Source organism: Acanthochromis polyacanthus, chromosome 16 (genome assembly GCF_021347895.1).
Source record: "Acanthochromis polyacanthus isolate Apoly-LR-REF ecotype Palm Island chromosome 16, KAUST_Apoly_ChrSc, whole genome shotgun sequence".
NCBI classification, from domain to species: Eukaryota; Metazoa; Chordata; class Actinopteri; family Pomacentridae; genus Acanthochromis; species Acanthochromis polyacanthus.
In genome coordinates, this window is record NC_067128.1 from 18,338,628 (window position 1) to 18,363,849 (window position 25,222).

The 25,222-nt window shown below is 39.1% G+C and overlaps 1 protein-coding gene across 8 annotated transcripts in view; it reads right to left on the minus strand.

Moving 5' to 3' along the window:
* The window catches only part of tbc1d32 (TBC1 domain family, member 32), a 128,264-nt gene that overhangs the window by 15,880 nt on the left and 87,162 nt on the right, over positions 1-25,222 (minus strand). For 3 of the 8 annotated variants that reach the window (XM_051960770.1, XM_051960771.1, XM_051960769.1), the window contains exons 33-34: positions 18,047-18,235; positions 9,554-10,661 (exon numbers count right to left, since the gene is read on the minus strand). In XM_051960770.1, the coding sequence (XP_051816730.1) occupies positions 10,542-10,661; positions 18,047-18,235 (309 nt within the window). In that variant the 3' untranslated portion in view covers positions 9,554-10,541. Of the gene's footprint in view, positions 1-9,553; positions 10,662-18,046; positions 18,236-25,000; positions 25,133-25,222 lie in introns of those variants that run through there. The other 5 variants (XR_007947525.1, XR_007947524.1, XM_051960772.1 and 2 more) reach the window with 3 other exon arrangements.

Consider the following 25,222-nt stretch of genomic DNA (forward strand, 5'->3'; position numbering starts at 1 on the left):
AGCTCTCTCATTGTCCGGAAGAAGAAGGGGGAAAGAAAAAACAACTTCTGGATCCTTTTCAGCTTTGACAGATTACACCCCTCCACTCCTGCTCTTTTCTACTCTCTGCTCAGGAAGCTGCGTCCACATGGATTCAGCTGATGAAAACACCATGCAGCGCTGACAGACGCATCTAATATGGGCCGTATCATAGTCCCACCGCTACTGACACACTCATTTATTCTCCCTCTTCTTGCATCCCCGCTCAAACTCTGAAAACTAGAGCAAACAGTGACATCTGGTAACAGCTTGACATGAAATTTCCCTTAAAGCAGACTGACAGACGGCTGGAAACGAGACGAGACGCACAGCGAAAATGATGATCGATAGAACTTAAAGGGCATAAAGTAAGTCAGATTTCACTGAATATTATTAAAGACAGTGATCAAGTGAAGCTGCGCTGTCAACAGTTTTTGCCACGGAGGCTGAGCAGGATGCATATGATTCTGTAATGGTGGTATTTTATGTCTGCAACTTATTCAAAGTGCAGAAAAGTCAGTGACGATACATAACACAAGGGTACTTTATTTCTTATAAGTTGACAGGCCACCTTTGAGTCTTTACCTCGAGGGGTTGTGTTTCTTTGCTTGTTAAAGTGGAGCCAGAAATAAACAGCCACTTTTGCTGGCTCCCAGTCGGCCCAGCAATCAAATTTCAACCTCGTTTTATTGGTTTTTACATCTGTTAGCAGCCTGACATCTGCATATTTATCTGATATGCTCCTTCCTCCGGAGAGACAGTTCACTTTACCTACAGCAAAGTCGCTAAGAGCTGAGGAAGGCAACATTCTGCCTCTGGAAAATGTTCACCTTTGTCTGCTCTTCTTATTTTTATGATTTTTTAACGCACCAAAAGGTTGGTGGTGCAGCACATAAAGCGAGAGCATGATAAAGCCTCCCATTAAAGACGAGTGTGATGTGAAAATCTGCGCTTATATTGCCCTAAATTGTCATGCAACAGGAAAGAGCATCCCCACTCAGACAGGAATTCAAAATTAAAGATGCAAAAGATTTTATGCCGTAATTACATTTTATTGTTGTTGTGGGAAGTCGTTTCCACACAGGGGAGAGAAATTAGAAAGGGAACATAAATCCTAAACATGGGTGAGAGTGTGCTCCATCCAGAATCAGCAATAATGGCCAACCTTAAAATTTAATCAGTTCTATTAAATTTAAAAGTAAACTTTCTCTGGCATCACTTTGTATTGGCTGCCGGCTTCGGTTTTAAATTACAAGTTTAGAGACAGTCGAGCAGCTCTATACCTCAATAAAGCTCCTCGCTCAGTCCATTAAGTTGCCATCTATCAATTAACATTAAACGAGCAACTAAACTCAATCTCAGTCTCGTTTCGGTACTTAATGAACAGACCTGAAGCTTTACTTTAAACTTATTTGCCAAGAATATAAATGTTGTTCAACAAATGCACGATAGAATAAAGTGAGTGTCATCTTACAGTGATTGCATCTCGTCTGAATTGAACAGTACAGTATTTGCTCTGATGTAATAGTAAAAACTATCAGTATATATTTACTACACACGTGGACAAAATTGTTGGTACCCCTCAGTTAAAGAGGGAAAAACCCACAATTCTCACTGAAATCACTTGAAACTCACAAAAGTAACAATCAATAAAAATTTATTGAAAATTAAATAATCAAAATCAGCCATCACTTTTGAATTGTTGATTAACATAATTATTTAAAAAAACAAACTAATGAAATAGGGCTGGACAAAAATGATGGTACCCATAACTTAATATTTTGTTGCACAACCTTTTGAGGCAATCACTGCAATTAAACGATTTCTGTATTTGTCAATGAGCGTTCTGCAGCTGTCAACAGGTATTGTGGCCCACTCCTCATGAGCAAACAGCTCCAGTTGTCTCAGGTTTGATGGGTGTCTTCTCCAAATGGCATGTTTCAGCTCCTTCCACATATGTTCAATGAGATTCAGATCTGGGCTCATAGAAGGCCACTTTAGAATAGTCCAACGCTTTTCTCTCAGCCATTCTTGGGTGTTTTTGGCTGTGTGTTTTGGATCGTTGTCCTGTTGGAAGACCCATGACCTGCGACTGAGACCAAGCTTTCTGACACTAGGCAGCACATTTCTCTCCAGAATGCCTTGATAGTCTTCAGATTTCATCGTACCTTGCACACTTTCAAGACACCCTGTGCCGGATGCAGCAAAGCAGCCCCAAAACATTACTGAGCCTCCTCCATGTTTCACCGTAGGGACAGTGTTCTTTTCTTCGTATGCTTGGTTTTTGAGTCTATGAACATAGAGTTGATGTGCCTTACCAAAAAGCTCCAGTTTGGTCTCATCTGTCCAAAGGACATTCTCCCAGAAGCTTTGTGGCTTGTCAACATGCATTTTTGCAAATTCCAGTCTGGCTTTTTTATGAGTTTTTTTCAGCAGTGGTGTCCTCCTTGGTCGTCTCCCATGAAGTCCACTTTGGCTCAAACAACGACGAATGGTGCGATCTGACACTGATGTACCTTGGCCTTGGAGTTCACCTTTAATTTCTTTGGAGGTTGCTCTGGGCTCTTTGGATACAATTCCAACGATCCGTCTCTTCAATTTGTCATCAATTTTCCTCTTGCGGCCACGTCCAGGGAGGTTGGCTACTGTCCCGTGGGTCTTGAACTTCTGAATAATATCAGCCACTGTTGTCACAGGAACGTCAAGCTGTTTAGAGATGGTCTTATAGCCTTTACCTTTAAGATGTTTGTCTATAATTTTTTTTCGGATGTCCTGGGACAATTCTCTCCTTCGCTTTCTGTTGTCCATGTTCAGTGTGGTACACACCTTTTCACCAAACAGCAGGGTGACTACTTGTCTCCCTTTAAATAGGCAGACTGACTGATTATGAGTTTGGAAACACCTGTGATGTCAATTAAATGACACACCTGAGTTAATCATGTCACTCTGGTCAAATAGTTTTCAATCTTTTATAGAGGTACCATCATTTTTGTCCAGGCCTGTTTCATTAGTTTGTTTTTTTTAAATAATTATGTTAATCAACAATTCAAAAGTAATGGCTGTTTTTGATTATTTAATTTTCAATAAATTTTTATTTATTGTTACTTTTGTGAGTTTCAAGTGATTTCAGTGAGAATTGTGGGTTTTTCCTTCTTTAACTGAGGGGTACCAACAATTTTGTCCACGTGTGTATATTAACCCCTAAATGCATGAGTGATTTGACCCCGCACTCTTCCATAAGTGGGTCAAAAATGACACACATAAAAATCTATGTGTTTCTATGCCATTTTTGTTAAGAATAATCATTTGTATTGTTGTCTTTTTTTATATTTTGGTCCACAGAAGAATGATTTCTTGTGTTTGATATGCAAACCTGTCAATCAGTATGTAGCTACGTATATAAATAAATGGACACACACACACTAAATACATATATTAATGCCAACTAGCTTAGTTAGCTAGCTCATGTTAACTAACTATAAAGTAGGCTAGTTTGATGATACATAATAACACTCTTTTACACCGGAGTGCAAATATGTTGAAAAATATCAACTTGATGACATCAAAATTTTTTCTGAGGAAAAATAATAAAGATAATACTTATATGTATCAAATCTTGCTGTGTAAAATAATTGTCCTGATCACAATTGATAAGAATCACAGGTTTCCAAGAGATTCTATGTGAAATGCATGCGGATCATTTTTGACCTACTTATGGAAGCTTGAGGTAGTAATACAAGTATTAAAATTTCTTAAAAAGTACAAAAGGTAACTTAAAAAAGGAAATGGAATTATATCAAAAACAAATTTTTGAGGGATACCTGGAATATGAAATAGGCCAAAGGGAAATCACAAGTGCATTCAGTTTAGTGTCAGTGATCACAGATTTTCAAACCTGTATGTCAGTGACTCCAGGTGAATTTACTTTAGTTGCAGTAAGTTTCTGCTTTGCTGCGAATATATTATATATATATTATATATATATATATATATATATATATATATATAATATAACAGGCAACTAATGTAGTGTTCACCTGTTGTCATAGTTACAGTGATGCCGTGCCGCTATCTCGCAATATACAGAAATCTTTAACAAATCCATAGATCCAGACTATAAGTCGCATCACTGCCAAAATCTAATCATGTGGTTTTTGTGTCATTTCTGACCTTCCCTGAAAATTTCATCCAAATTCGTTAGTCCATTTTTGAGCGATGTTGCACACAGATAGACAAACGTATGTCAATCCACACATAACCCCAGCATGTTCCTTGGCAAAGTAACACTGCCAGTGTCTGAAACAAACAAGTTTATAGATAAAAGCAAACATCTACACGCTGGTTTGTGTTTTGGTGTTTAATTTAAATGTTTAAGCCTTTACATAGAGAATTTGTTTAATGCGACATGAATAGATAAAAATGGGCTTGAACATCTGCATTATTACATATAATTATTGAACAATCTGTCAAATGCATCAAGTGGAACATAAACTCGATCTCCACTCCCGCTTTAATTCCACAAAGCATTGTAGCTGCTTTCTGCTTATTGCTTTGGTTTTACAATTTTTAGCTTTATGTCAAAAAAAAATCATAAACCCATTGTACACTTCTGTGCTACCGTTGCTCTGTGTCTGCTGTGTTTAATTAGCCTGCTATCAAATTCACACTAACAACCACACCAGGCTAAAATGTCAAACATGTTTGCGTTGTTCCGCCTGCTGTGGAGTTCTGCCCCCAAGTGGCCAAAAAATTCAATTTTGTGTTCAATATCTTGTGAGTCAAATGTTAAACACCCTCAACGGGGAAACGCTCTGTGTGAAGTGGCGCCTTTTATGCGGTAATCATTTGATCAATTCCTCTCACTGTAAGGCAACCAGCACCTCTGTTGTGGCCTCCACATTCCCCCGGTAAACACAGTTGTGGGGGAGAGATGGATGGATGAGCTGAACTCATTTATTATTCAGGCCTCAGTGTGTCTGAAGAGGGACAACAGGACTGCAGTGCAGGGAGGCAGAGATGAGGCTGTGGTTACTAATGAGGGTTTGTCACAATGATACAACCTTCCTCATGCATCTTTCATACAAAAACCTGCATAAGTACACAACACAAGAGGCTGTGTGAGGCATTCTTCTGTGTCCTGGCATTAATGATCTGTGTCATAGATAGGAGGCAGTGAGACTTTACTTTGCTGTTGTTCTGTGTGGTTTTAGGTGGAAGACAAGTTTAAACCAGTGTATCACACGACTGTTTTACATTTGTGGTGGACGTGTTTAAACAAAATTCCAATTAATCAGATGGTTTGTAATTAGTTAATTGACATTTTTGCCAAATACCAGTATTTGATAGCCTAGCCGCGCTAGACAACCCACTGCAACGAATTTAATTCTCTACCAGGGTGGGTCTAGTTACCCTCCATAAGGTTCGAGGTTGGATGCTCCTAAAACTGGCCGGACGAATCACCATGAAGTGTAGAGTCAGAAGGCAGGCATAACTAAGTGACGACAGAGGCGCGACAATTCTGACAGAAACAACCGGAAACAAATAGCCTAGCCGAGCTAGACAACACACGGCAACGAATTTAATTCTCTGCCAGGGTCGACAACAAAAACGAGTCGTTGAGCTCCATTAGCACCGACTCTGAATAATCTTTCTGTTTACATGTCTGTAATATACTTGAGCTTCACCCATTGACTGTATAAATAAGGCTTCACCGAACTACCGCATCCTCTGATTTCCAGCGCTCTAGGAGCCTATTCATTGTGCTGATTGGTTGTATATCTACCCAATTGCTGCAGAGTGATTTGACAGACAACCTTTTAGCCCGCCTCCCTCCCTGTCGAGCGTGCCTAGACCCTTGCGTCTGCAGAGCATGGGTCTAGCGCGGCTAGGCTAAGTATTTGACACAATCAGCAAAGTTTTTCAATTCAAATAAAATTTGGTTGTCGACTGAATCAATGAATAGACATATATGTGAACTTAAACAACAAAAAATGTCGATTTCTCATTATATTTATCTGCATTTTTCATCTGTCTACTACTTTCACAGATTACTGCAAACTCAACATTAATTATAGCAATTTATATTCAACATTTAAAGATTTTTTTGTAAACTCAGACACTTGCAATGTCTTGAAAAGTGATCTAATGTGGGGTGGCTTGCGATACCAGGACTGTTGTAGCTAACGTTAGCTGTGGTGCTAACAGCAACGTGTTTTGCATTAAGGTGATGCCGTCGGCTTTAAGTGCTGCGGTCATAAGAATCCTAATTGTTGCACAATTTGCACACGACCACGCTTTTATCCAAGCTGCCATCTGGAAGTTTTTTTTAAAAGATCTGTCCAACAAGCTCAATGGGATCTCATCTTCCTTCACTGTTTACCAAACTTTCTTGTGCACTGACATCACTCAGTGCGTCCCGTGCATCTTCTTCACAGCTGCAAACAGACTTTAGGTGCATTCTCGGCATCTACCGGGCTGGAGTGTACATCAGTGTGCCAGATATTACAGAACTGAGAAAGGTGTGATTGAATGCATTATTTTTTCTGTAATTAATTTATTGAAATGAATGCATTAAAGTCTCCGCCCTACTTTTTTAGAAGGGGTAATTTATGCCAAATTTCTAATCTATCTAAGGTACTTGTTTAATGGTTGGATAGTGTTGGATAGCAAGTGTTTGTGTCGGCCATTATCTGCAACTTTCCAAAATCAATGGCCTAATATTCATACTTTATGTTGTGATGGGCCAGACCTCTCTTTCAAATTCATTTTTTTTATTCATGACTCAGCAATTTGTGTTTATCACAGTACAATGCTGTAATATCAATGACTCCCTCGAAAGATTGCCTGAAATTGTTGTATATGGAAACATATTTGATTTCCATGCTGCCAGACAGCATGGAAATCAAATATGTGTGTACATCTGGAGTTTTGTCCTGTAGAAATCATCTAAGCACACGTAGGGATCACCGTTTCTGAGATTTGGCTTGAACCTCTTGCACACTTGATAAATGCACTGCAGTGCAGAGTTTGGAGTTAGTGAGGTACCTTCAGTTCTAACACTGGATTTTTAGCGCTACTAAGTTGGTTTACGTCTTAATGCTGCACACTGCAATGCTGCAAGTCTAACCTGCTCCAGACAGGGTTATGTTCAAGATAACAGATCAACTTACAGTGGTGAAAAAAAGTTTTTGAACACCCTAAAAATGTACACAATCTCAAATAGTATCATGAAACACTTGTGGAAAAATCATTTTTTTGTGTGTTTCAAACGGTGTGGCTGCATTAGACAGACACAAACAAACACAAATTATATTTTTTTTGGTTAACTGTTTACAAGAAAAACTAAACAAATTCTTGACAGTTTCAATATGTCAGTTCTCAACATTGTCGGTATCAAAGTCAACAAACAAAGAATGTGTTCAAAATTGAGCAAAAAATAAAGAAACAATCACATCATCAAATTAATATTTAGTAGACTTCTAATCCTGGCTGGCATGTTCCCCACAAGCCTTTCACACTGTAGAGGGGTAATCTTGTCCCATTCTTCTTGAATTAATGGTTTTAGTTCTTCTAAATTCTTTGGTTTATGGTTTAAAACAGACCTTTTGATTATCCACTACAGATTTTCATTGGGGTCCCGGGATTGAGCTGGCCACTCTAAGACCTAGATCCTGTGCTCCTGCAGCCAAGTTCTACTGACCCTGGATGTGTTCAAGGGGCATTATCTTATTAAAACATCCAGTCTTCACCTTGATGGAACAGTGCAAGTACAGAAAGGAGCATGTAGGTTTGGAGAATGGCACAATACTTGGCAGAGTTCAATGTGCTATCACAGACAGTGAGATAACTAACACCAGCAGCATTCATGCATCCCCAAACCATTGCCTCCACCATGCTGGGCCATGTATGGTGCATACTGGAGGTAATGCTTCGCCTGGCCTTCTGCATGCTCTAACATTAGCAAGAGAACAACAAGGCTGGAAACTGAACTCATCTGACCACAGAATCTTCTTCCAGTTTCTGGCTGTCCAGTTCTTGTGTGCTTGGGCCCAACAATGCCTCTGTCTCTCATAGATCAGAGACTTCGTGACAGCCTTGTAGGATCTTAAGCCATGATCTAAAAGTCAGCCTCATACAGTGCGGGTGGAACACTGGACACCAGTTTGGTTTGACCTCTGCTGCTGAAGCTCCTGTGATGTCATTAGGTGGTTTTCTCTGCGCATGTGGATCATTTCTTGCTGAAGAAACCTTTGGATGCCCAGATCTTATTTGTCTTCCAAGCTGTTGGTCTGTCTGTATTTCTGCAGAATGTATCTGCTGAAGGACTGCATCTGCACTTTCTGGCTATCTGTTAGCAGCTGTACCCTTCCTGGCTGAGAATCTGCATCTTCAGGCGTGTTTCCTGCATTCGGTTCGTTTTCTTAGCCATTATTGTCTCTGAAGAACTTTCAAATGTGCCGGCTTTATATAGAAACGAAGCACAGCAAACAAAAATTGTGTCTTTTAATAAAAAGCACGACCCTCATTAGTGGATCACTGGTACCAAAATGACCCAATACACAATTTCATGTCTATTTTTTTGGGGAAAAAAAATCAATTTTAAGTTATTAATGGCTTTTTTTTTTTTGGATGTGTTTGGTATTTTGGTTGTTACTGCTCTAAAAGAAATTACACTTGAAGAATGAAGTGCGGTTCTCACTGCAATTTTTCACAAATGCATGGGGTGTCCGAAAACTTTTCACCACTCTATATAAACATCACATACGTACTAACCAATCAGTTCTGTAGGAAAATAGTATCATCATGTCTAGAAAATCTTGTTCACTGACAGAGAGCATAGATGTGAAAAACAGAGACTCTCAGTGGAGGGAACTCCAGTCTTATTGTTTTTTCTGTTGACTGCTAAAAATTTCAAAGCCATTTTATTTCTCGATAGGCTTTTTTATAGTGATGTAATTCTTAAAGAGACTTATTGAAGTGCTAAAGACTTGTTGACCTCATAAGAGTTGCAGTAAACCTGTTTACTGGCTTGAATGATGTTTTTTGGTAGTTCCAAAAGCTGTTTAACACCAGGCCATGGCTGCAGCTGTTAGGATAAGGCTAAAATGGTTTTACACAACAGAATAGAAGACGTCTAAGAAACACATTTGTTAGAAAACACACTGACATTTGCTTTAGGAATAATACAGTTGTATTTTGTCTTATCTGAATTATTCAGATCTACTTGTGTCTTAATGATGGGGCAGTGATACTAATGAGCCTGTTAAGTTTGGCATTCATGCAGATTGTAGTTATTTGACAGCTTTCTGTGTTGAGTTTAGCCTATATGATATTTTAAAACTTCTAATATTGCTTTAGGAAAATAGTTTATATGAATACGCTCATAGCTAGATTCCTATATCTTATTTGTTGAAAAGAAACAACTTTCACATAAGTTGTTTCTTTTAATAACTCAGAACAAAAGCATCCTGTTGAACACATACAAAATATCTTTGGAAGTCACATATTTACACTGTAGTAATAAATAAATACCAAACAACATAAACCAACATTTATTAAAATTGAAGACTGAATCATCAAACCAGCATTCACAATCACCACTTACAGTGTTTACATCACATACAGTAATGTCAGGTACAACTTGAGGTGCTGAAAATTTACTGATGAAATCACCAGATCAGAATTCTTTCATGTGGAACCAAAAAGTCGTTTATCATCAACATCTGACTTGGATTCAATTTTCAGGTTATTCTTAAAATCAAGCAATACATTGAAAAAGAGATGGTCACTGTAGTTTTCAGTTACTTGTACAGAATCAGAGGTAACGAGTGCAACTGTTGGGGACTATTTTCTGAAGCGGATTGTCACTATTTTACCAGTCAAATGGTGGAAAATAAATTATGGTGCAGAACTCTATGACAGTGCTGTTAGTGGGGAAAATTGATTGTTGTCTTTGCTCGTTTCATTGGATTTACGTTTTAATTTTTTTTTAAAAGTTTAAATATCACCTGACGTATCTTCTAATTTCACAGAATAGTTGAGATTTGGTGACAATATGACTTTCTAACACTTGAAGCATGTCGCCCTTCTTGTTGATGCTCTAAGGTCAAATGAATGTGTCTCTTTTTGAAGTATTTCTCTCAGATTTTCAAGTATTGCCAGTACCATGGAGACGTCGCAGAACCGTGTCCTGACTTCTGTTCCAATCAATATCCCATCGTTATTCTGATAACAAGGCTCTCTCATCCATGATACATGCCCATCTGCTGGATATGAGCTCACTGAACAGTTTGATTAGCATGAAAACATGGTGCACATACATATTCAGAGAGTCACAGTCCACAGTTAGGAGGGCTTGTGTTGGAATTTCCCTCGGTGGTGAAAAACAGTGATACATCATACCAGAAGATAAATGCATCTAAGCCAAGCGGCCGTGAAGCCGAGGCCAATCAGGAGTGTGCAGCTGTGACTGGTGCAGGTTGTCGGCCCTGAGCTCCTCCACGTGACACGGCTTCAAGATGTTCTTATTCTGCAGGCTTTCTGATACTTCTCATATCAGCCAGAACAATATTCCTGTAGCTGCGCTCCAGTCCCATCATGAACTCCAGGTAGTTGCTGACCTTGAAACCCTGGATCGGCTCCTCCTGCGAGTCGAAAAGTAGGATTTTTTTTTTTAGAGTTTTCTACATTAAAGGGGCAGATTGAAAGATGTGAGGATGGAGGGTCATTAACTGATGCACAATATACTTTATATTACATTTACAGTGTGCCCTCTTATGAGTGTCTTAATCCTAAATGGTTACAGAGAGATTCAGAAGCATCCGTAATCACAATTAAATGCTCATTACACAGTAAACTGAGTGTTATATGGGGAGTAGTGAATGAGTGAGCAATGGAGCCATCTTCAGATGCAAGCTTCGTCTCTCATGAGTGCAGTGCTGTATCACTGGAGTGCCACTTTCAAGTCTGAATGTTACATTTAAAAGTTCTAAAGTACTTTTTAAAAGAGCCATTTGTTCATTAGTTTTCTCAAAAAGCTGTACTTATTCCCATTCAAAGATACTAAGTCTCCTAAGATGTCAAGATAAAAATATGCACAAAGACAACGTCTGAAAGTCACAGCGAAAGGCGGTTTGTTAGAACATGAAGTGTGAATAATCAGGTATAACATTTTCATTCAAATATTTTACTTTCAATCTATTCCAGAGTCACAGAAAAATGAAATTAAATCTCTGTGTATCCAGTGTGGCTCCATGCTGGGAAACAACATGCCTGTTGAGCTTTCAGGTAATGAGTTTTTACATGTTGGCAAAGCAAAACAAACAGGGCTGCAAAGATGTCTTAATAAGTGCTACCATCTCCACCACCCAGGTACACACACACACACACAGGAAGTATCTTAATATGCTGTGATATCCGAATAAAGAGACACGTATCAGATCAGGCAGAAGAACATTTATTTGGCTCATTTCTTCAAACAGGATTTTAATTTCGGCTGTCATAATTGCTGGCCAAGCTTAAGTATCCATCTGTCATGGCAACGCCCGACCTCATGGGCAATGCAAGCGCTGCTACAGAGCAAATAACTGTGACTGCTGTGTTCCGTGTTGCGGGAGGCATCATCAATTAGCAGCCTGAGGAAGGCTTCACCCGGAGGACTCCCAGCAAACACTGTGATTCCACCCTCTGTCATTATCCAGGCTAAGGTAAAAAAACTAGCACCGTTTAATGACTTGTCTTACTCTCCTTATTCTGTTCATCACTTTGCAGAATGTGCTTCTGGAGAATCTAATTACTGTTTATTTTTGCAGATAAATAACACTGACAAGGACACAGTGCAGTGAGCATGCAGTCAAAGCTGTGAATATGGCTTCTTGAACATTTTTTTTTCCTTCTAATAAGAGCATTTAGCTTACACCAGTGGTTCCCAACCTGGATGTTGAGGCCCTCCAATGAGGTTGCAAGACATACAGTACCGTTCAAAAGTTTGGAGTCACATAGAAAGGTCCTTATTTTTGAAAGAAATGCTTATTTTCCCAATGAAGACATTAAATGAATCAGAAATACAGTCTAGACATTGTTAATGCGGTAAACGACTTTTCTAGCTAGAAATGGCTGATTTTTAATAGATTATCTACATAGGGGTACAGAGGAACATTTTCAGCAACCATCACTCCTGTGTTCTAATGCTACATTGTGTTAGCTAATGGTGTTGGAAGGATAACTGATGATTAGAAAACCCTTGTGTAATTATGTTAGCACATGATTAAAAGTGTGAGTTTTCATGAATAACATGAAATTGCCTGGGTGATGGCAAACTTTTCAACGGTAGTATATATGTTAGGGGTCTTAAGATAAACAATGGGATGGGAGAGAATCAAAAGTATACAGACAAGTGACAAATTAAGGGAAAAAACAACAGAAATGTCCTAGTAAGGTCACCTACTGGGTCACCATGTGCCACCAGAACAGCTTCAATATTCCTTGGCATTTGTTCTCCAAGTCTCTGGAATGCTAAATGGAACATCCTTCTTCTAAAACATAGGTGATTAGTTGATGGTGGGGAACATGTCAATCAAAAATCTCTTACAAGTGTGCATCTTTCTGATTGTCATCAAACCTCTTGGTGACCACTCATGCCCTATGGATGGAGGTATTATCATTCTAGTATTGATCACTCCCACCAATCCGATCTGCAGTGATCCTTCCCTTTAATGCGGCAAGTCGGCCCAAACTGTGCCAGCAAAATGCCCCCACAGTAGTAATATTTCCGCAGTGGGCGCCATTCAAATTCTTTAAAAAAAAAACAGACTCGTCTCATTAAAAATCACTAATTTTCCATTATTAAAATACAGTTTCATCCATAGTTTTATATTAGATTCAGTGTATTGTTTCTTGCTTGAAGGATGAAGGTTATTTACATGTGAAATTACCTATAAATATGGTCAAATAACTCAAATAATCCCCTCAGTTTGACTTTTTTTTTCCATCTAAGAAGCAGCAAAGTATCTCTGTGCCATTTATGTCCTTTGCAAAGTAATATTGTGCTTGTAAAAATACAGCAGAAGACTGAAGTGCAAAGAAAAGAAACGGATTAAGAGCAAATGGAGCGATAGGTTTTTATTATTTAAAGGGAGGAAATAGAGTGACTACCAGGGGTGATCGTTCAGAGGGGAGTAAGTAATGTCAGGAAGAAATGAGTTTCTGGCCTGATGGAGGACTCTGCTCCTGTGATTATTCCAGGCAGCAATGCATCACTACATAAAACACACTTTATAAGAGAAAAATGTTGTTTTAATTATATCATCTTATGAATTAGAGGTCACAGTCTACATTTAAATGATATACTGAAATTAATAAAGTTTCAGCGGTATCAGCTACATAACTTTAAAGCTATTAAATCCATATTTCGCAGAAGTGGATGTACACGGTCAAATTGGTGTGTGTAACATATTACACTCATATAAACATATAAAGCCACCACACTACAGTATGTACGAACAGTGGACTGACTACCGGATTGTCAGGCTTTAAGAATTTTTATTTTGGTCAAGATGGTGAAGAGTGAGATTAATTCTGAAGAATCATCAAACCTAAATTTGCTCGGCCCGGTCATTTATCGCACTGGGAAATGGTTTCTGACACAGTTAAAACCGTGAAGGACAGCACAGATACGCAGTGGAAATCACTTGGGAGAGTATTTTTGGCCTGCTTTTTTCTGTGGGAGTATTAAGGAGGGTGAAAAATGAAAATGCAAGGACATGACTATGTGAATTAGTGTCTTGACTAATGTGGGTTCCTTACATTCAACAAAACATACAGTTTTATGTTGATGTTCAGCTATATATTTCTATGGTGAACTGGTGATTCGAGTGGCTTAATGTCTCACATAATCGTCGCAATATATTAACCATTAGCGCTTATGAGATCATTAAGCAGGCTAATTAATGCATTAATTACCAAATTAATGCATTAATTACCAAAGATTTCTGTTTTCGTAAGCTTGTCCTCACATGATAAATGTGTGACGTTAATATTCAATGTGAGTCTGGATATGCACAGAAGGTGAAATTAATGGGAATGTTTCTTAAAGCATGAAGACTTTTATTGGTTAGTTAAGATGAAAATCTTATGGCTAGTGACTCTTGAAATCAGGCTGATGTAGCTTTTTGATGAATAGATATCTGACAAGAACACATCTGCTGTGTTCTGTCATTTACTGGGACAGTGTGGCTTCGTTACAAGCCAAAGGTTTGCTTTAAAAATGGGGTTTCCAGATGTGTTACTCAAAAGAAAACAAGTCTTTCCTTAACTTGCTTAATTCTGTCAAAGTGGTCTCTAGTGGTTTCAAATATTGCAGAAGCAAACACAAGCAAAATATCATCCTCTAATTGGTATGAAAAATCACTGTATTTCCAATATTTTATATTTTTAGGAGGTATATGCCACCTAGTACCAACATGTCTAGGCTCCAAAGCGACAGTATAACCACTTAAACACAGACTGTTAGCAAAGATGAACAAACCCTCCAAGACATCACCCAAACGTTTCATGAGCAGCGGTTTTGAAGCTGTTTGGTGGCTATGGCTGTTGACATCTGGACAGTACTTGACTCCTCCCAAATTCTGGCTCATCCAAAAACAAGAAAAGCACTAAGAGTGCAGTACTCCACCAAGGCTGCTCAGTAGTTGTATGATTTCTGACGCTAAAGCCCCGATAAGTTGGCAGCAGTCCATTTGTAGTATGACTGCAATCGTAATCATCAGCAAGCAGCTGACATAGTGTTCACTTGTCATAGTTACAGAGATGTCGTGCTTCTATCTCGTAATGATACAGAAATCTTTAACAAATTTGTGGATCCAGACTATAAGCCCCATTACTAGCAAAATCTGATCAATTGCTCCTTGTGTCATTTCTGACCTTCCCTGAAAATTTTATCCCAATCCGTTAATTTTTGAATAATGTTGTGAAAGAACAGAGACAAACAGATGGACAAACGTACGCCGATCATCACATAACTCTGTCACATTCGTTGGAGCAGTAGTAAACCAAAGGATGGAGCTGATATGGGCCGCATGCAAATGTTTCTGGGCCAAGGATTACAATCAACTGGCAGAGAAAAATGGCAGGGGAAATTAAATATAACGACAAAAACTATTTGTGCACGAGGCTGTAAACATGTTTAGCAGCACATAAACATGGAAGTCTATGGAGATTGACTCCCTTTAGTACGTTGGCTCAAGTTGCCATTTGTGGAACTGCTGTTTTTCGCATTTTTGAGGTGGAATAAATTTACAGCCCCAGAAGTTGCAACTTGCTCTTAACACACTAAAAATTAGCCCTAACTGAGATGAGTTATGCTTTACGTTAAACTCAGTTTAAAATGTTGTTAGTTTAGCTCAGTTACTAAGAGCTGAGTTAGTTTGCACGGTTTACTGAAAGATGTATTTGTTCCATTGACTCTTGTTGTATATCCGCAAACCACTGCTCTTGTGTATTTATGTAATTTTTTTTACTCTGACAGAGGAGGTTTAAGAAATGTGAACAGTGCCACACAGCTAATCTCAGGACACCCTAGGTCTAGTTTCCAATATCAATACTTTTAAGACAGCAAAAGTTTGCAGGCTAGTGTTTAAAGCTACACAGTTTTATTCTTTTTCCTCCAGCAGATTGTTAAAACACAGCAGTTTGACTGCACTGAACTGAAATCACTCATTTTAAATCCTGGTGTGTCTGGGCTTTTTTATGTGATAAACCAGAAAGTTCTGTACTACTACATACTATGAATGTGATTGTCTCTATATGTACGTAACCCTGTGATAGACTGGTGACCTGTCCAGGGTGTCCCCTGCCTTCACCCTACGTCTGCTGGGATAGACTCCAGCCCCTCTGCGACCCTCATGAGGATTAAGTGGTGTATCGATGATGGATGGATGGACAAAGAGTAGGAAAAAAATGTTGGTTTCATGTGGCCTTTGATTCATTGGCGGACAGTACATTCTCTGTCTTTTTCCATCTACTTTTCCTCTCACCGCCCCAGCTTCACTGCAGTTTAACTCCAGTTGGACTCAGAGCGATTGTAACAAGTCATTTGCCTTTTCAAATTTTAATTTAGATGAAATATAGATATACCCCCTAGTCAGACAGGATGAGTGTAGAAGAGAGCAAGTGTGTGTGAATGTTTAAAGAAATCCTTTAATACCACATCTGTCCGGGTAAAAGACTCCCTTCACATTGTTCCCACAGAGACAGACAGAGGAGAAGTGAGGGAGATAAGGCCGTCGGACGCAACCCAGCATGTCTAAAACTTTTAACAGTTCAACTCAGGACAGAGATGGTGCAAGTTTCTCCGTGACACACACACGCACACGCACACACAGCATGCAGACACACAAATACACACTCAAAGCTTGCCTCGTGCAGCAGTATCTGATGCTACAGCTCATTAGAGGAGCTTCCTCAGATAAAGCCTCCATAACTGATCTTTTATTCACAGGAACTGTCAGCGGCGGTTCATGCCGGTGTTAACACCAGAGCTATCAGGCAGAGACAAGACGAACAGCAATGCTTAACGAGTAATGACGATGATTGCTTCATGTCAATGCGTGCAATGCTTTTTGATTATAGTAGAAGTACATATCTTGGAGACCATGACTTTAGACCTTCTGGGAAGACTTAAAGGCTGCTCTTCAAATCAGCATTCAATTCTCCAAGCAGAACCTATTTCAATAAAATGTTACTTTTCAGAAACGTTTTTTTCTAATCACACTGTACTGTATTGCCACATTTATAGAATTCAATGTGGATGCGAATCATGGGCGAACACTGCGAACATTGAAAAGGTCAGCTGTACGTAGCTTTCTTACAAAACTAAGTGCATAAAAATTCTCAGAAAAAAATCCAGATGACTGCAGTGCTTATAAAAAGTATTCACCCCTTTTGGAAGTTTTCTCATTTCACTGATCTCTTCCATGTAAAAGTGAAAATTGATTTATACAAAGTAATGCTAATTAAACAAAACTAGAAAATGTTAAAAAAAAAAAAAGACAAGTAGTCCCCCCTTTAAAACGACTCATCTATTTCACAACAGGTGTAGAAATTGGTGCAAGAAGTCACACAACAATTAAATTCAATGAGGAAGACTCTGAAGTGAACTGGAAAAAGATTCTTCGGTCTCATGAGACAACTATGGCCATCAGACTAGACACTACGTTGGGCAGACACCGAGCGTCGCACATCATCGCATTAATTGCAAATACAGCATCCCCACCATGAAGCATGGCGGTGGCAGCATCATGATGTGCTTTGTAGCAGCAGGCCCAGGAAGGCTTGTAAAGATAGAGGGTAAAATGAATGCAGCACAGTATATTAGCACAGTATTACTTTGACATGAAAGTTCATTTTTTCTAAATTCCTGTCAAACTGTTTGATGCCTAATTAAAAAATTGACCATAATTTGAATGAAAATAGCAAACTTCAATGGGGGTGAATATGTTTTATAGGCACTGTAACAGTAGAGTGGAAACAACTATTACACAAGGGTCTTCCTTTGTTTATTTTTTTTAAAACAAGCCTTGTCAAAAGTCAATCGGTGGAATTTCTTTCCCTCCTGCCACATTCAAAACCAGAAGTTGTTCTGTGCAGTAGTAGTGTTGCTATCGAGCAAACAAACTCTTCAACTACCGCACTAATCCATACTACTGCAGGAGCCGCTCAAATAACTGAAGAGAAATAATACTCATAAAAATCAAACAGTGATGACACTGGCTCTCTGTTCACTGCACAAAGTAACTATTTAAAGGTAAACAAAAATTTAAATGAGACTCGGTTCTCATTTTTTACAGGTACAGTCTCAGAACTTATGATCTCACCTGATAGTTAGTGCCTTTGTGATGTTTACCTGCAGAAATATTTTAGAATTGACATCAAAGGCTTTTGGGGAATTCTCATAAGTAAACTAGAACCTACATAAATATACAAGCCCCTCTTTCAGATACATAGTTGCTGTAGTACTGAGACTCCATCTGACCTTGAGGAAGACTTGCAGCTCCTGGGACTGTGTGCGCTGCAAGATGTCTGGCTGCAGGTGTTTCAATATGGCCACGCACATGTAAACCTGGTAGTCCGGGCCCATCACCACACAGGTGCAAATGTAGTGGCAGATTTCTGTCCAGTCCAGGTAGTTCCAGAAACACTGAGTCAGCCAATGGAGGCACATCTGTGGTAAAAAAAAGACAAAACTAAATGTGATTTTTCAGGATGCGGCTGCTGTTGAATTTCAATGTAGGTGGAAAAAAAAACACGTCAGGATATTACAAACTCAAGCCATACTGACTTGTATTTAATACGGGTGAAAGAAATGATGACCACAATTCTATTCTGAATGATCTACTTAATGACAAGAAAAGACGTTACGTTTCGCGGAGCTATTCTAATACCTGTAATAAATCACTTATGTAGCTACAATATGTATTTCTCCCCTCCCATCAATCTTCCGTGTTTTTCTTCACTTTATGTACTAAATACAAATATTCAAAAACAGCACACATAACTGTCTGTGTCTGCAGCTAAGTGCTTTTCTGACAGCTTCTCATTTAGGTTTCTAAACTCAGATTGTAAAAGTATACACATCCACCAAACGATTACATCTAAATATAATCAGGAGTACTATGAAGAGTACATAAATTATACTAACATTCAGTTGAACATGGTAGTGCAAATTAAAATGGCATTACCGTGTATCAGAACTCAACAATTACAAAGATAATTAAGGAGGCACTTAATGCAGGAGAGTAACAATGAAGTACTTGCTGAAGTAATTAGTATTCCACAGCCAGAGAACCACAATGGCAAAAGTGTAGTCACTAATGGCTTTAAAATTCTAACCAAACGATGACCTTCGTCTGGTGAGCTACAAGGTTTGTGAGAAAGATATTTGCCTAAAGCTGACAAATAAAAGTTGTGGAGGTCAAGTGTGACATCGTTAAGCTAGTGCAGAAGAACCTCAAAATCACTGCTGAATTTAGCAGGGAGCCATTAAAGCTACTGTCAGCCAAAGCAAGAGTAATAACATGGTTTCATTAAAGCTCATAGGATTTGGTTTTACAATCCAATGTTCTAATCTGCAATCTTTTCTTGAACTGGACCAAAGGCTTCACTGAGGTCATAAAGCCAAATCATGTAACCTTGTTTTACAGCACATTTAAAGGTGGTTTTGCGGCAAGAGAAGTACGGAGGCTTGAGACAAAAGAAAGATGTTACACACTTTCATGATTAACTAAACAGCACAAACGGTCCTTTGATGGCACTTTAGACATTAAGTCAAGACCTTGGAATATTATAGAGAGAACCCCAGTAATTCCCAAGCACTTGGTGACACTACAGAAGAAAAACTTTGTTTACCAAGAAGAAACCTCTGAAAAAATCTGGAAAAAGAGGAGTGGTGACAGACAACAAATCTTGTCCACAACAGTTGATTCAAAATGCAGCACCTAAACCATTAGGTGGTATCCTTATTCTTTAGCATTTTGCTGATGGGCTCACACATTAGTGGGGGCAGGGATAGTATCTTCATTAGGTTCATCTGGTGTGCACCCTCCCTCTTTTCTGTTTCAGTCAGGGCCCACAGCACCTCCAGAGGGCTCAGCGGTGATACCTGGGGTCCGAGGTACACCTTGTCTGTTTTATTCGCTGACTGCTGCTTGATAGGGATCTTGCCGCACAGTTCTTATCCCTTCTTTTCAGCCAGAGCCAGCTGCTGCTCCCCTCAGCTGCTTCTGGCAGCAATTTGATAACCTGCTGGAGGACCTGTCCTCAGACTTCCATCCCTTTCAGCAGCCTAGTGGCTGACGTGACCATGAAGCCCTTACAGCCTCTCTTCATAGGGAATAACTGTGTGCTCTGGCCCTTTTTTGACTTTTCAGTTGTTACACTGGAGTACTTCAGCTTTTTGCAGGGAAATGCTTCATCAACTGCATCTTCCCATGTCAGTTCTTTTTGTGAGGCTGACCACAGGATGAAATCCGACCTGAGACAGGTTGTAATGATTTCCGGTGTGAAGGTCAGCTTCTAGTTGACATCAAACTTTATACTACAATCACAGGTATCCAGTAGCCTTGAATTTTTCTTGTAGTTTCCCTATTTGGGGCCTTTACTGCTGGTACAAAAGCAATGGTGTTTGTAAAGCCAAAGAATGGAGGAGTGAGAGCTTTGTTGTTGGTGCTTCTTTCTTTTAAGACTAGTGCCTGTTACAGATGGACCTTGGTGTGCCTCCAAGTGTAGCACACTTGGGTCAGCTGGTGTTGCTTCCATATGTGTACTGTATGTACTGTAGGGTTGCTAGTGTTTGACAAAAGGGACATGATGGTTTATTCCCAAGCGACTGGTTCAGGTTCTTGGGACTGGGAAGAACATCCTAGATGGCTCTGATAAAGAAGCTAATTCTGCCCTCTTCCATTTCTCAAAGATCCTTTCAGGCAGCATCTGGTGTTCATGGTTTTTTCCCCATCTTATCTATTAGCCATGTTTTTCCTGTGAGGCTGCCTTTGCACATCAGTCTCCCTTCCTCTACTGCCATGTGTCATTATCACGAACCCTCTCTTCTGGGAAGGTGTTGCTCTGTGCCATGTGTGACTGACTCTTGTGCCTCGCTCAGAGCCACCTCTACCCCGTTGTACTTGGCCCACAATATCTCTATACTTGTGAGCGGATTTCTTCTGCTGAACCCTTTTTGTGGCTGTCCAGCCTTGCCTTGGAGGATTTTGAATTCCTAAGTAAGGATAGTTATAGGCCATTTCTGGCCCATTTCCCACACAAGTCAATACAACTGAGACATACTAGGGGTTTGAGTCATTTTTTGATGTGTGAACTGACTGTTCTCTCGAGCATCTCGAGTTTGATGATGGAAGCTTAATAGATCATCAGAGGCCACATCAGAGGGGAGAGTAATCCAAACTACAGACACCAAAGCTTTAAAATTGCTTACAATACAGTAGATAATCTGTTTAAGACTCATTTAGGAACTCGTACTCACATAGCTGTAGGATCACACTCTGGTCTGTTCTCCATTTACGGTGTCTACATTATGTCATCTGCTGATTCTGCTTCATCAGGTTTTCTGAATGACTCTTTCTGGAATCATGTTTACTTCGAGAGTGAGAAATTATTCAGTGACTCAACAGTCATGAATATTGAGGTGGGATTTGGGGACAAAGAGCTTAGGAAATGCATGCTAATGTCTACTTCTTCAGCTTATGATTGAGTTAGAATCTGTGATTTCAATGCAGTGGCTCAACAAAGTTCCCACCTGGTCTCAGTTAAATAAACAACAAGTGTTGCAATAGCTTTAGGAAAGTGTCCGAGTGTAGCAAGACTGCAAAGGCCCTGGAATTTCTGAGCTGATCAAAACTCAGATAAGCTCTCCCTCTCTCCAGCACTGACCAACACCCATCTCTATAGGAGGACTGAGACATTTGTATTTCTGTAGGTTTTCATTCACAGAAGGATGGAGCTCCTGTGAACATTTAAACCCCTGGAATAACTTCTTCTTTTTAAAAGACAATGACTTTCAATTATATGCTATGGATGTTTGTTTAATGAATTTTCATGCTAAAATCCCTTTTCAGCTTCAGGAGACCCTCAGCCGGAGACGTCTCTGCATTCCACAGATCAGATAACAAGTCGTAAAACTTTATGGCAGAAGGCTGGAACAGAGAGAGACACACTCTTTAACTGAAGAAACTAATTACTTCAAAGTTCATATTTCTGAGATTTATTTTGTTCTTTCTTGATTACCAAAGTTATAGTGAGATTATGTTGTACATCATATCCAAATTTGACAGTTATATCTGTTATAGAAGTCTAGATATTAATTTGTGATGTTTAATCATTTCTTCCCCAGGATACTATGGATTTGGAATGAATTCCAGTATTAACTTCTGAATTTCCTCTCTATTTAGGTTGAATGATGACCATTGTATTTACCTGTTACCAAATCTCTGACTTGTTATATTTTCACTGTGATACATATTTTTAATGTCATAAACATATAGTTATGAATGAAATGATTCACATAATATGAACATATGTAATAATCTACACATTTAGGAACATGCCTGTCTCTTTCACACAACTGAAATATGGTGGAGAGATAGACAGATCGCGTTTTAATCGTTTAATATCCCAATGTTTTAATTCCCTCGAGAGTAGTTTTCCATCTCTCCTCTTTGAGACAAAGGAAGGGGTCATGTTACCACCCAGAGATTCACGCCGAAGCTTCCCTCCGCCTTGGGGTGCTCCCATGGTCCCTTTGGCCTGATATAAGCCTAAGCAGCCCCCACCTTCGCGCTCTTACCGACTCTTCTCTCTTGCCTCTTACGTAGCTTACCCTCTCTTCCTCATCTGGCCCTGAGAGGCCCACCAAAGTCTCTCTCATTTTTCTCTATCTAAAGCGCGTTTTTTCTATCTTTGAAATTCCCTCACCATCTAAGTTTGTTAACTATTTATCTCTTAATATTTTTGTAACTTAAGGAGACATTTTGCTCACGTTAAGCCGAATTTTATTCGTTTAATCTGGAGAACCGATTCAGAACCAGCATTTGTTTTTCTTAATTTTGACCATTTTTCATCAACACCCGTTTTTCTTGGCTAAAGCCTGAGAACCATCATTTTTAAGCACTCAGCTGAGAACTCCGGAGACCTGCTGGATCAGGTCTTTGCATAGAACCGATCAACCCGCGGCAGGACATCTAGGCCACCACAACGACGACGCACCGCTCCGAACCCGCAGGTCCAGACCGTGTGCATAATCTGAAGGCCTCGCAAGTCCCAGCCCCATGACGGTTCACTTCAACTCCAGCTGAGTTTGCTCTGATTCCATTCTATGGGTGATGTACTAACCGCTTGGTCAATTAATTCATTTAATCAATTTATTCTTTTACGAATCATTAGAATTCTTAATCCAAATTACCGGTTACCTCGTCAGGTTAGCTCTGGCTAATCCTCACCATATTTCCTTCTCTCTCACACCTACTTCCACATCCCTCACACGTGCACACATCACACACACACTCCCACATTCCACATACACATGTAGTCCTGCACGCACACACACACACACCATATCTACATTGTACATAGTTCACTTGTCATTATTTTCATAGAATAGTTAATAAATACCTCATTTTAGACCAAATTACAGTCTTGTGTTTCTTTGTGTAGAATGTGGTCAATTTAACCGAGGATTGAAGACTTTTTGATATGAGATTGATCAAAATTTTTATGAATATTAATTTATTTATTAATATTAATTTTTTCCCTAGAGATCTAGGGTGGTGCCCCAATTATTAATAACGAGAGCTATAAATCATAACGTAGTACTGCTACACGAGTATGACGACAATATTCAAATAAAGATGATTATACTGAGCGCAGTTTATGTGCTCAGACTGATAATTCTTTTAGGTCGAGGTCATAGGTCTAGGTTATCTGCCCAACATGGACCTAACCCACCTAATACACACAATCATGTGCAACATGAAATTTGCCACACAACAGTCTCTCTGTTTCCTGAATGATTTTTTTTTAAGTCAAATTTAGAAAAACTGTAACCTTAGACATTTAAAAGAGGGAAAATATGAGAGATGAGAAATCCTTTATGTTGGGGTAGATCTAGCAACAACTTACAAATGTATGTGTCATTTCAATGCTGTTTAAAGGAGGACACTGTTCCACCATTTTCATGTGATAAAATTGCACCATTTGAACAGGGCAAGGCAAATGGTCTGTCCAAATACTCAAAAGCACAAACAAGTTTTGCTAAGAAAACAAACAAACACACATACAAAAAACTACATTCTAGAGGCAGCATGCTAGCAAAATCACAATGAATGCTTACACTATTGTGCTGGTGTTAAGCAAGTATAATGTACACAATAGAGTACTGGAACCAAGTATTAACAAACAAGCTACAGAAAAAAAAGAGTAAACAAAGCCAACATGATGTTGTTAAGAAGGTAAAATGTTTACAATGTTCATAGTAGAGAGCTTAGCATGGTAGCATGCTAAAATTTGGCAATGAGCAATAACTACAAGAATTAATTATTTTTTTCTTCTGAATGATGGTGATGAATAAAGCTATCACAGTTCATCTTGATTTGAATTTCACATAACAGGCATTGAGGTGTTCCACTAAAAACACAAATGTAAACCTTATGATGGACTGATTCTCTGTGAATGCAAATGTCTGGACCAATTTTCATTGTAGTCTTTCAGATACTTGTGATATTTCAGCATTTCAGTCTTGACCCAATGATGGATCAACCTACTGACAGAAGGACAGCCATGTCCATTCTTATTTTCATGTTGCTGCAATGTTGAACAAAAAGAGAGCATTGTGAAAATAGTACATATGCTCTCAGCACAGAGCCTCACGGTCAACTCTGACGTGACTGAACATGACTAGTTACCATCAGTACCTTAGTGCCCGACTGAGCTTCAAACTCTTCTGTCCAGTCTCACAGATATTCAATAGAAGAAAAACAGTGCATACACTAAGATTTAACCAAATGTCACATCAATAATTAGCCACTGTGTTCACAAACAACGTAAGCCTGCTCAACTGTACAAACATGCATCTCTTATGCTCCATAAACATTAAATTATCACTGCCCCTTCTCAGATAAACTCTAATCAAAATACCGACATCATAATGTGTGCTGCAATAAAAACACAGGACTTCTAGATCTACATTGTCCTTCATTTTTAAACCCTCAGGTAGAAAAACAAGTACATATACTGCACTCTGCTCTCTGTGACAGTAAATCCCACCAAGGTTCTTCCAAGAGCAGGTCCTTTTCGGAGTGGTAAATGTGCTTTCTTTGTCAGTGTTCATGTGAGGTAAAACTCAGGGATCAAAGGTGAGTGTGTCTGATTTTTTTGCAGTATTCTTTGCTTCATGTTCATTCTTGTCCAAGTAGGCACTCACAGCTATCATTAGTCTGAACAGGTCAGATCACAGTGATATGTCCACAGACGGCATCTTCACACTCAGCAGCGCTGAGTGATTGCAAAGTGCTGTTGTTCATCAGCTTCCAGTTGTCATGATCATATATTCTCACTGTGTCAAAAAAAAAAAAAAAAGATTTTTACACAATTAATTTTAAGATTATTTTTGAAGTCTGACCAGAAGTAGGCACAGAAATTAGAC